This window comes from Panthera onca, chromosome C2 (assembly GCF_046562875.1).
Source record: "Panthera onca isolate mPanOnc1 chromosome C2, mPanOnc1 haplotype 2, whole genome shotgun sequence".
Lineage (NCBI taxonomy): Eukaryota > Metazoa > Chordata > Mammalia > Carnivora > Felidae > Panthera > Panthera onca.
Genome location: NC_138347.1, coordinates 12,485,489 through 12,498,805, shown reverse-complemented (window position 1 = coordinate 12,498,805; position 13,317 = coordinate 12,485,489). Strand labels below are relative to the sequence as shown.

General features: G+C 37.3%; 1 protein-coding gene across 11 annotated transcripts in view; it reads right to left on the bottom strand.

Annotated features, from left to right (window-relative positions):
• SYNJ1 (synaptojanin 1) overlaps window positions 1-13,317 on the bottom strand; it is a 91,446-nt gene that overhangs the window by 45,707 nt on the left and 32,422 nt on the right. For all 11 annotated transcript variants that reach the window (XM_078452837.2, XM_078452830.2, XM_078452833.2 and 8 more), the window contains exons 7-11: window positions 8,532-8,593; window positions 7,406-7,502; window positions 6,111-6,280; window positions 4,976-5,057; window positions 2,277-2,429 (exon numbers count right to left, since the gene is read on the bottom strand). In XM_078452837.2, the coding sequence (XP_078308963.2) occupies window positions 2,277-2,429; window positions 4,976-5,057; window positions 6,111-6,280; window positions 7,406-7,502; window positions 8,532-8,593 (564 nt within the window). The remainder of the gene's footprint in view (window positions 1-2,276; window positions 2,430-4,975; window positions 5,058-6,110; window positions 6,281-7,405; window positions 7,503-8,531; window positions 8,594-13,317) is intronic.

Genomic DNA, 13,317 nt, shown 5'->3' with positions numbered 1-13,317 from the left:
CATCAAGAGCAGTAAATGTCTAACGTTGCTTACTAGAAAGGAAATGAAGTGACATGTACTTATTTAAAACAAGGAAATTACTTCCTACATTGTAACCTATAGCACTAAGGTTGGGACGGGGGGTGGGGGGCCGCAGGGGAGATCAAGGAGGATGCGGTCCACTTACATGCTCTTAGAAAAACTTCCAAGTACTTCGACAGTAGAAAAATAACGTGTAGAAAAATAAGACTGGAATCGCTCCTCAATAACTTATACTAGTAGTTAAAACTAAAACTGAACCTAAGAATGAAGGGTTGGCCTAAAAAGAAATTTATAATTATAGTTCAAAAATAAATACTAAATGTGAACTACAGTTCGTATATCTTAGCTCATTTTATTGCCGATGTAAATACAAACCATAAAAATAATAAACTTAGGCCAATTCCTCCAGTGAGTTGATTATAACTTCTTTTTTAGTATCGCTGACACACAACGTTACGTCAGTTTGTGTCGCACACCACAGTGATTAGATAACTCTATAAATTGAGCTGTGCTCACCACCAGTGTAGCTAACCATCTGTCACCATGCAACACTACTACAATACCATTGACTATATTCCCTATGCTGTGCCTTTCATTCCTGTGACGTATTCCCATAACCGGAAGCCTGCATTTCCTGATCGTAACTTTTAATGAACATATAGTTTACTCAGGCGTGTTAGTTACCACGAAGATTTCTTTTGATCTTACAGATTTGGATGACTGTTGAAAAAACAAAACAAAACACCAAACTCTGGCCTTTAAAAAAAACCCTTTCATTTGCAATATGTAATTTTCATCCCTTATAGAAGTGACGGTAATTTGAAAATTAAAATGTTATTTTCTTCCATGTGATGACATATACAAATGACAGTATTTGAAAAGACACTCACCATTCACATTATCAGGCAATTAACCAAAAGGAACCCAGAGAAAGGAAAAGAAAGAGCAGTTCAGATGTTAGATTTTAGTTCAGTTCAGACTAGTATATTTAATACATGAGAATTCGCATCTATTAGTTAGAGACACAAGACCACTGAAAATATACATAACCTCTGTATACATACTGTCTTGGCTGCTGCAGAAACAAAAAGGAAGAGCATTAAAGAATATTTTAAGCAGCTCTTGTAGAGAATCGAGTTTTAACAGTAAGAATTATATTCTCTTTTTTAAAGGAGTACTAAAGGAGGTTTAACAATTTCAGGTTTTCAAAAAGAGGGACCATTTAAGAAGTAATTATTTGTCAATGTCAACAAAATCATTTGTGACAGGTAAGGCCAATAACTGAACAGAGACAGACATGGCATTTTAGGAGACGCAGAAGAGGAGGAAGGTTTAGAGAAAAAGACTTAGAGATGATGAGTGGTCTTCAAAGAATTTCAGCTGCTGTACTGTAGGGGTGGCAGAATTATAAAAATGGCAAATGCCCTTATTTTCTATTCCTGAGGTAATCTGAAGAATTGTAGAGATTTAAAATGTTAATAAAATCCAACTGAAAACAGGAGCCTTAAAAAGTTACTATTTAAGTATATAAAATAATGAAAAGTATCTCGAGTGCGTTTCCAAAGTCTCTTAATAAGTGCCAAACACTAGAGTAAGGAAGCAGTCTATTGATAATGCCAGATATTAAAAAGCAATGAGGAGGCACAGAATTATGAGGAAGTCCATCTCTCACACTTCTGTACATTGTGACAGCCTCCTTTTCAAGGTAAGATAAGTACAAGAATAAAAACTCAATAATCAAGCCCTAAAGGTACTGGGCTCATAGTAAGTGTGGCATAAATCGTCCACTGATTTATTCATCCCACCAGTATTTGTCACAATCCTATTAAATGGTAGGCACTATATCAAGTGCTGGGAACACAAAGCCAAATGACAGAGGACCCCTTATTGGGAGGACTAGGACTTTTAAAAATGTTATAATCAAAACAAACAACATAAAAAGCGACACAGATACGTAAGTTCTGAGAAATCATGAAACAAAATGTAAGCAATACATATGTAGGCCTAACGGATTATCACCAAATGACTATGTCATACGTAAGACCCCCCAAGCTGAGGGACATTACTCTCTTCTACCCAATCATTAGTATCCGCTACAGAAGGAAGTATTAAAGAGGACACGGAAGGATAATAAAACAGAACTGGAAGCAGATACCTATAAAAGCCCAACTGTTAATTTAAAAAGAGACCATTTAAAAGTGTCATTGAAAGGAAAATGAGGCTCTCTCGTCATGTCAGGAGAAACCTAGCTCTACCTTCGCCTTTCCTTCGAGGGCTCCAGTGCCCGCATATATCTTACTGATCGAATCACCATTCACGGACCACATTGACCGGAAAACTTCCAGAAAGCGAGTCACCAGCTGAGGCTTTTCGGCTAAGCCAAGAGCTTCCAATTGTTTAGCTAGCATCTAAAACAGCAAAAGAGAAACTTCTGTAAGTATATTAATACATTAACTGTGATGAGACTTTTCAAGAACGACAAGGCTCAAACCAAAGTTTGCATTTTATAGGGCCATGTGGGACTGGATTTTGAAAACCTACCAATTTACGAGACTAACTGTGTTCTGTCCCACCATTTCAGTTTGTCACTGAATCTTAAAAGTGTCTTAATATTCCCTTGTAGTAATTAACAACTTCCTTCTGGTTAAATGATGAAATTAACCTCATTAAAATGTCTCTGTAAATGCCTCTGTAAAATATCTCTGTAAAATGCCACACTTATTATGAGCCCAGTACCTTTAGGACTTGATTATTGAGTTTTTATTCTTGTACTTATCTTACTTTGAAAAGGAGGCTGTCACAATGTACAGAAGTGTGAGAGATGGACTGATTGTTCACTTTTATTCAACAGCATGCAATAAAGCACAGGAAAAAAAAAATCTGGCTAGGTTATTTAAATATAGAGGGAATTAATTTAATTTTTTGATTGGGTTCTACACATGTGGGTAATTAAAATCAAGAGATTATGAGAAAAGTAGAGTTGCTCTTGAACTGTCACAAAAACAAATAAATTAGTCCTGTTTCTGAATAAAGTCATGGCAGTCTTTCATGTATAAAATCTATATTGGTAATGTATATTACAATATACATTACAATATACATTGTACAATACAAATACAATATACATTGTATGTACAATGTATATTACAATATTACAATATACAATGTATATTGCAAGAATGCAAGGTCTTCAGGCTGCCCCAATTCCTTCATGGATAACAATAAATGTCTCTGGAAGAGTCACTGGTTTTTACTCTGAATGAACTTTGGCTTTGCAATTTGGCAGTCAGAGCAAGGTATAGTCCTTACCCAGTCTATTTGTCTTATTTGGAAGCCAGTCATATTCTATGCCTTGCATTTTTACTTAATTCCTTGCCATTTGTGTTTTATCTGCAAGTATTATGATTATCCATATTTAGAGAGGGATCAAAAACTAAAATAATATAAAAAACACTAAACTAGGTTCGTTTGATTACCTGGAGATTTGCACCAGAGGTGCTCTTGGCTAGCATGAAGAATAAACCAAAATTAGCCCCTAGGACTTATTTTATCATTTATAGCTCCCTCTTTTCAAGGAATTTGGCAAAACTAGTCTTCGCCCTAGTTCGGCTTTGCCTACTTTAGCAGTCAATTTTGTAAACAGTCAACCAATTGCTACATATGAGGGAGCTCTCTCACACCTAACTACCAACAGTGGATAGCTGGTTAAGTCAGATTCTGAGAACTAACACTTGTTATACTTCGAGTAAAGACTTTCAAACATTTCCATAAGTTCACTCTCAGAATCTAAAGAAACGTATTCAGCCACTTAAAAACACAACTCAAAACAAACCCAAGCCATGCGATTAATGTCAAGTGACCAACTGTCTGCTTTCACTTTTCTTGTCTCTGTCATATTTTCTACATAAATTATAATCATAAGTCTCAATGACAGAATTTTAAAGAGGCAAAACGGTAGAACCTATTTAGCTACATGAACAGAACTGTAGCTACACTTCTGTAGCAGAGAATTCTACACACTACCCTTTCATTTTTGAGACAGAAAGAACCCCAGCTGCAGAGTAGCTAATGAGCCAATGTCCTGGCCAAATTTAAGATCATTCACCGGAGGAAATAAGAACGTGTTGTTTCCTACTCCTGTTTTTATAGTATTTGAGAACTATACTAAGTTCCTGTGACACGAAATGAAGACCCACCACAGCCTAATGACCCCCGCTCCTGCATAACAGGAAAGACCTAGAAAGCTCAGCATTGCTGCTTTGTCATACAGGGAGACTATGTCTATATTAGACTGAACTTATGGATAGATGGCAAAGAAAAACACTTTTAAACAAAGACTTCGTTAGAGAAGCTGAATCTCATGCACTCTCACTCCCACTAATAACCATCCATCCTGTTTGCAGCTACTGATTTGAAAACACTGTAGAAACTGCATCGGGTTACCGACGGTCAAAAATCTAATCCCACAGAATATGAAAACAGATCCTCACCAATTCTGAAGAAATTACATGAAGAATAAAGGCCGATATAAATTATGTGTGTGTGTGTGTATACAATTTTTAAATTGTACTAAAGCAGACAATAAGCAATATATATATAATTTTTTTCCATTCCAAAAGGCAAAAGAAGCGATTGTCGGAAGAGTGTACATAGCAGTTTTTCAACAGAAAGCTAAGGAACGATACAGGGAAACATCAGCTACCTGAAGAGAGTGTTTGGAACAGGTAAAGGAAATATTTAAATGAAAAGGAATTGGGGGGGGGAGGTTAAAAACATACGAGAAGTAAAAAAATGCCTTTAATGAAGCATAATTTCATTTTATGAACAGTAACTAATGAGAAACATAAGTATTACAAAAGCACTGAATGAGGCATTTGATGCAAGTCACATACATACATTACAACTTATTATTATTACTATTATTATTATTATTATTATTATTATTATTATTTACCTCTAAGCCAAGGAATGCCTGCACACTATTTGTTCTATCCAGACAATCCAAGCAGTTTGTTCGAACTGTGCCACTCTGGCATCTGCAACAAATTCAGTAAAGTGTAACAGCTAGTTTGAAACAAAAATAATAAAGCTAAAACAAAATAAGGAAAATTAAGGTGATCACCAAAATACGGCATCCACTTTCTACCCCTTTTTATTACTACAATTTTCAAACATACAAAAAAGATGGAAGAATTTTACAGCAAACATCCACATACCCACCATCTAGATTCTACAACTGTTAACATTCTGTCATATACTCTTTATCACCATCTATTTATCCATGCCCACTTATTTCTAATTAGGCCCGTAGTCAGGAGCTAAACATACATTCAGATTTATAACCGCAGGGCTCTTTGCACATAAAAGATGATCAAATATATATGGAAGAAATTTTAAAAACCTAAGATCTGTTATCTCCACCAACCTACACAGATTCTATGGCATTGATACTAAATTTCGCACAAAGTCCAAAACTAAAAATCGGAGTTTGTTCACTAAAGTTGACTTCATCCTATACTCTGAACTTCATTTTTTCAATACTTCCTTTCCTCCTCTACTTCATTATCAAAAGCTGAAGACTGAAATTGTGCTAAAGCAGACAATAAGCAATGTCTTTTACTTCTATTTGCATATAATAGTCCTTACTGAGGTCAAGACATCGTAACATATTCGTTCTAAGAGAGAGGCAGAATAGTCTCCTAGATAACAGCATGAGAGCTGGAGCCAGGTAAATCCTCCCTCTAACACTTTTTAGCTATGTGATCTGGGGCAAATTAGAGCCTATGCCTCAATCTCCCCAAACGAAAATGGGGATAATAGAACTTCTTCCTACGACTGCTGTTACAGACACATGTACAGACTGAGTATACTGCCTGGCTCACTAGATGTGCCCAATAATAGAAGGTATTATTATTACCTATTCTGTTCTAAAGAAAGAAAAACAAGCCTAAAATCAAGTATAATAAAGATTATTTTACTTAATTATAAACTTTGATATAAAAAAAAGTAATTCAAGAGTTCTGCATTAAGAATAATTTTTAAAATACAGCAAAGTTCCAACTCAAAGAAAAGAGAAACAGCAGTCAAACCTTTGAACTTCACTTCCATTGAAATAAAAAAATCCATAATCTACAAACTTTTGGACTTGAGGTTTAAGAACACTATGTAATTTTTCTGCCTTTCCTCCTTTAACCATTTGATGATAGTCAAAATTCACCATCTGGATGTCAGCAGCATGTTCAGAAGCTTTCAAATGACTCTGAAAGTAAAAAGGCAAATACTCATCTAAATGTTAATTAAATATGATCTTATCAAGTAATGTTAGAATGGAACGTCGCATTTTAAAGTTAAACCTCAGCACGGTCCCGTGAAATCTCACTGATCTCCCACAAAGCTTTAGTTGACACTGGCAGTAAAATGGAAAATTACTTGATGGTATCCAATAACATCTTTTTCGTGAAACCTCGCATACTGTCCCAGAGAGATCAGGTGACATAATTAACATCAGAGAACTTAAATAATGTTCTCATCTGGTTCAGAAAATTAAAATTATTTCTAACCACCAACACTTCATTTTTTACACATTTAATAATTGTACCTGTTATAGAATCTCAAAATAAAGTAACTGACTTAAGACAGAACCTATTAAGAACCAAAAAATTCACGTTTTTATACTCACACTGAAATGTTTTAAAAGTCATTCTCTAAAGCATAATCTGTTTATTAACAATATTTATTTCACAAGCGTCACACAAAACAGTCAAATAAGTTACTTTCTGGACTTCATTAGACTGAACTTCAGAAAATGTTCTCTGTTTTGTTTAATTTAGGCTTATCATCTTATGGAACACCATCATTGCTATTAATTCATTGTTGCTTTAATAGTAAGCACTGATGAAGAATACTTTTTCTTTAGAAGTTGGGCATATATCATTTGGGTTCGTCTTTACTCGCAGTTCTCGAGTTTTCTCTCATCGGTACGAGAAGGGATGGTCTTACGTGCAGTATTCACCGTATCATAGGTTTCAAGCCATGACTATGGTTTCTAGGAAACAGGCAGAGGCAATGCGTGGATGGAGAAGGAAACCGTCCGGTGTCTTTTTATCAGTGACAGATGAACACTTTTCAGAGGGGAAGACATTCTTCTGCTTTTCCACAAGATAAATAAGTAACATTTCAGAAAACAGAGTCAACTGCTTTGGAAGTTTTCCCTAACCCTAATGTCAGCAACATTACACAAAACTGTTTCTTGGTAGCCCAAAGAGTTAATGGTTCCAACAGGTACCCAACCTTTTCCTAGGAAGTAAGTTCATTATTGCGCTACAAAATTTTTTAGTATCATTCTAGGTGTCCACGGAACAGAAGAAAAGCTGATCATGCCTACCTGGAAAGCCTTACTTAGCATATGTTCACCTTCCTTAGATCCAAGCAAATTTACTATTATTTGTTTACCATATAAGTTTTTAAGCGTTCTAAAATGCCTGTTAAAGAAAAGAAAGAAAGAAGTATGTGTCAAGTGGTCGTCGGAATTTTCCCCCCAACAAGCAGAAATCCATTAAATAGAACCTACAGGGCAGTATTCTACACTCACCCCTACAACTGGCAACACTGGATACAGATTCATTCCACAAATCCGTTCCTCTCAAAACTCTGAATTTATGAAGCTTCAGGTAAGGCCCTTTCCTCGCTGACTCCTCAAAGCTGAGACTCCCGTCTGTGCTGGAGCTGCCGGACCCGCCCAGCCCCCTCTCCCCTCTGGGAGGCTGGTGCCAGACAAGCGCGGAGAACGCAGGCCACCCAGCTTGGGAGGGCAGCTAGGGCAGAGGGCTGCTCCTCATGTGAGGACAAAGCATGCTCCGTGGGCATCAGAGAGACCTCCCTAACCATTCTAGTCTTAAGAAAAATAGGCCCCAAATAGGAGGTGTTTTTTGTTTGTTTTCGTCTTTTTCTCTCCAGCTTCTAACCATTCCAGGGGTTACAGAGCAATGCGTTCCTAAGGAAATGTAACATGAGCCACAGATATAATTTTACATTTTCTAGAAGGTACATTAAGAAAAGCAAAAATAAACAATGAAACGAATTTCTATATTTTATTTAACCCAATACAGTCAAAATATCATTTCAACATGTACTATAAAACAAATATTAATAAGATATTTTACCTTTTATTTTGCACTAACTCTCTGACATCCAGTGTACATGTTACACTTACAGTACATCTCAATTTGGACCAGTCACATTTTAAGTGCTCAGTAGCTCTATGAGGCTAGTGGCTACCTTATTAGACAGCGTATCCAAACAGGTTGTTTTCAGACCAAGAGATGAAGACCTAGTGCTACCAACCCCCAAAGTCATAATACTAGGTATCACCTTCTTCTGATTAAATTAGAAGTCAGAAGAAATTTTACTTAGGGCCCAAACAAGCAGAAATGAATCGGTAAATACGATAACTAGTTCGCTGCTTAACGATACCAAAACTTAGAGCATTAGGTAAAAATAATCAGTCTTACCTGTCAAAAGCAGGTGCATTGGCTTCAAATCCCCTTGACATACGAACACGATGAGATCCCACCTACAGCGAGAGAAATACATGTAATCATACCAAAAGCTGACATGGAGACAAAAGAAATATCATTGTTTATAGTATGTGATAATTCATTTGCTGAACACACAATACTACATTGGATAATTGATGTTCATTCATATTACGGTTTAAAAGAAAAACAAGTTCAATGGGTTTCCTTTCCCTTTATTTTTAAAAACATGACCTCATAAAAAAAGGACAGAAGTTATAAGACACCATTATGAAAACTCATCAACTAACAGGAATTTTTACTTATGAAAGATACTTCTAAGAGGTCTTTCATATACATTACCTTGTTTTAAGCTCAAACTACACGTCCTGTGTAAGTGAACACAGTACTGCCACTTGGGCAATAAAAAAACTGAAATGCAGACTAGTGAAATAACTTGCCCCTTTAGGTCAACAGAACTAATTCCAAAAAAGATTCATATGAGGATTTAGGTCCCCTGAACTTGATTCCTACTCTTCCAAGCTGCCTACAAGTACGAGGTCCACATATTTTTTTCTTTGTTGCGCTAAATGCTCTATTCACTCCTCCTTCGTCCAAAGATCCAACCAATTCAAAACACTGTTTCTGGAAAACAGACTTTCTAAGTCAATCTCACAGTCACACACATAGAATCAGAAAACATGGGTGAAGAGAATTAAACAAGATGGAAAATATCTACCTTTCTGTTTTGTTACAGTTTTTCTTTTCTCACATAGGAGAGTAGCAGAAAGATGAGACAAAATTAAGAAAGAAATAAGAGGGGCGCCTGGGTGGCTCAGTCCAGTTAAGCGCCGGACTCTTGGATCTCCGCTCAGGTCATGATCTCATGGTTCCTGAGAGCAAGCCGTCTGGGGCTCTGTGCTGACAGCATGGAGTCCACTCGGGATTCTCTCTCCCCTCCTCTCTCTCGGCCGCTCCCTCTCCTTCTTTCTCTCTCTCTCAAAATAAATATTTTGAAAAAAAGAAAAAGAAAGAAAGAAAGAAAGAAAGAAAGAAAGAAAGAAAGAAAGAAAAAGGAAGGAAGGAAGGAAGGAAGGAGGAAAGAAAGAAAGAAAGAAAGAAAGAGAAAGAAAGAAAGAAATGCCAAGAAGAAATATAACGGTGATACCAGATTATTTCCCTGAACTTCACTTTGCAACATTTCCCCCCGAGGTCTTGGGATCAAAGTTTCCCCAGAATTCATTCTGCCTGATCTGAACACAGTGACTTTAAGGCGGGCCTGAGAAGAGGGCTACCAAATTAGTCATACAGTTTGACACATAAAATCAGAAAATAAGCTCTAACATGCTCATCCAATTCGAAAATTAACAGTATTATGATTCATTAAACATGCTTCTGTCCTGATAAGTGAGACAGTCCAATAACTCTCCTGATAATCAGTATTCTCTCTTTAATGTTTCTTCCTTTCAATAAGAAAGTGATTAGCCTAATGTCACATCTATATTCAATTTCACTTTATAGTGCTTAATAGTCTTTACAAAATTTAAAAATTTTGTGTACCACAAGACATTAAGCATTGTAGACTGAAGAAAACTCAGCACAAGTCAATACTTTTTCTTTGGAGTTTTCTCAGGTAATTGCCTATACCTCTATAAAAGTCCAAGACTTTGCATTGTGCTTACTGATTAATATTTATCTTGAACAGTATGGCCAACTGTCAAGAAGGTAAAAAAAAAAAAAGAATGGAAGTTCTGTTTTTCAAGCAATGGCTGTGCTTTTTCCCCCACTGCCCTGCTCTTCAACACATATTATATATATATAACCAGTTATATATCATAACTCTTAGGGTAATATGCTGGGTCAACTTGACTGGTTTTATTACTCAGTTAGGCTTTAAGACAACTGCCTAAAAAAATTCTATAGTCAAGGAGCTCTTACATCAAGTGTCACGAAAGTAGTACTCTAGAAAGTTTTAAGGATTTAAACAATCATAAATTTATAAAAAGTTTTACCAGAGATCATTTTTTTTTTTTTTTAATAATTTTTTTTTTTTCACCGTTTTTTAATTTTTTATTTTTGGGACAGAGAGAGACAGAGCATGAACGGGGGAGGGGCAGAGAGAGAGGGAGATACAGAATTGGAAACAGGCTCCAGGCTCCGAGCCATCAGCCCAGAGCCTGACGCGGGGCTCGAACTCGCGGACCGCGAGATCGTGACCTGGCTGAAGTCGGACGCTTAACCGACTGCGCCACCCAGGCGCCCCACCAGAGATCATTTTTAACAACCATTTAACCGGGTGGTACGGAGCATCATTTTCCATCAATATTATTGCTTCATGTTCACATATTTCTAAGACTTCAATTCAACCAAGAATTGCGTGTGCAACGCTACCCGACATAGATCTGATGATGCTTGCCATCTTCTAAGACCAAGGTGAGCTACAACATAATGTCAGAGTAACAGTATGAAGTGTATATGTGAAATAACTTCAGAGAAAGGAAGTCGTAAGTAAAATGAATGAGCTGCCACCCCTTAACATATCATTCTTACCCATGTAGCACATTACGGCAACTCTTCTAATTCCTCAAACTGATTCGTATTGACATTTGCCTTTTCCACAAAAGGCCTGACTCCCCAGATTGTAAGCTCTCTCTGAAGCACCAATGTGATCTTCGAATCTCTCACAGTACATGACAGTGTATGCCCAGTATAAAATAATATACATTGGAGGGACTTAAGTATTTAAGGAACAGATCAGTGTGGAGGAGTAACTGAATCCACTCAATGAGATCTGAGTTGGCCATACTGAAGGAAACACCTTAATTTGGGGGGCAGAGGATACGTGTTAGAAAACAGCAAGGCACGAAGTTGGACAGGCAGAGGAAGGCAGATCCTGAAGAAAAGGGTGTCTGGTAGATCTGATGAGTAGAATGTATCGCAAGTGGGAAAAACTACCAGTTAGAAAGATCAGTTAGAAAGCTGTGAGAATCTTCCAGGCGGGAAGAAATCCGGAGGACCCTAACTGGGATGGATGGTAAGAGTGGAAACAGAAAGAAAGGGAGAGCCCCAGTACCTAGGTGAATGCTGGGGCTAAGTGTGAAGGGTTACCTTTGCTGGTTCAGGACTGGCTGTTGGAGCACATGGGGTTGAAGATGCCTCAAGGTCAATAGAATAGGATCAGGTACACAGAAGTTCTCAAATTTCAATGGTAAGGAACTTGGTTACAAATACAGATTTCTGGCCCCATTCCAAGAGATTCTATTTCAGCTGATGTGAAGTTGAGGCCATGAATCTGTATTTTAAAATAACCTCAGATGATTCCTTAAAATCTTATAATTAAAAAAACCTCAGAGGAATTAACTGTGGAGGATAAGAGACAAGCCAAGGGACAAGTGCCTACGCATCCTCTCTGTCCAGGCCTTCTGAAGTGAGACATCTCACGAGGCAACACTAACATCAAGGAACCCTAAAATTAATTCCAATCCTGGGTGCCTGGGGGCTCAGTCAGTTAAGTCTCCAACTCTTGATTTTGGCTCAGGTCATGATCTCACAGTTCCTGAGATCGAGCCTTGTGCTGGGCTCTGTGCTGACAGCGTGGAGCCTGCCCGGGATTCTCTCACCCCCCTCCCTCTACCCCTCTACCACTTACGCGTGTGCATGCACCCTCTCTCTCTCTCTCTCTCTCTCTCTCTTTCTCTCTCAATGAACTTTAAAAAAAAAAAAAAGTTTAAAATTAATTCCAGTCCTGAGAATACACAGGATACCTAATAAGCACTTCCAACTACTCTGTCAAAAGTCCTTGTTTGTCTTCTAAAGGAAAATAAATTTGGGGACTTCATATTTTTATTTTTAAAAATAAATATCTATTTTTCAGTTTTTTTTAATCAATTCAATATTTTCATTCCTATATTACCTACTCTTAGAATGATAGGGAAAATGTTTTTCTGTAAAGGATACTTATGAAACTGATCCATTTCTGTTCAAAGAAAGGCTGATTTTAAAAACTACTAAGCTAAATAATTGAGAACCACTTAGTCGATCCTCACCCAAGACAACAATAGGCCAGCTCCGTGACAATTTAGCAAAGCTGTTGGACTATCTCCATGTCTTAAAAATTACTATCAAGAAATGCATGATTTAAAAATCTGTAGTTTTCAGCCCATAAACAATAGGACATTGGCCAGACAGACTGTTTGGGCCAGCCACAGAACACAGAAGGAGGGAGGAGGGTAACCTCACCCAAGGAGGACCCCTCAATGTTAACTACTCAAGATCCAACCATATTGAATAATCAAATACTGTAATCCTGAGCTTCTAATAAAATATCACAGAAAGCAGCATAACAGAGGTTATTACCATTTCTTACAGTAGCCTATCTCTAAAGCAAAAACATTCAACTTGCATCAAAACAACGCTTTCAGAATGTTCTTCAAGCAAATATTCCAAACACCCTTCTCTGATCACACAGGCTTAGGAGAAGTGGAGTAGGGTTGGTGTTCTTTCCCAAAAGAGACTTGGAGAGAGACAGATCTACTTAAGTTACCCCTACATGCCAAAGAGAAAACCCGCAGAAGCAAAAATTCTTGACAAGAACTCAAGAATTGTAACTGCTTTTAACCCTTGTTAATTCTTGGCCTGTCTTACATAAAGTGCGGTACCGCAAAGGTTGAAATGGTCTGCAATCTTTCTCTACCACAGCCAGCCTAAAATGTAAGAGATCCAGCTGTGAACTAAAAGGAGGCAAGATTTTTTTTCTGTCCATTTCCTAAATACTATAGGCTAA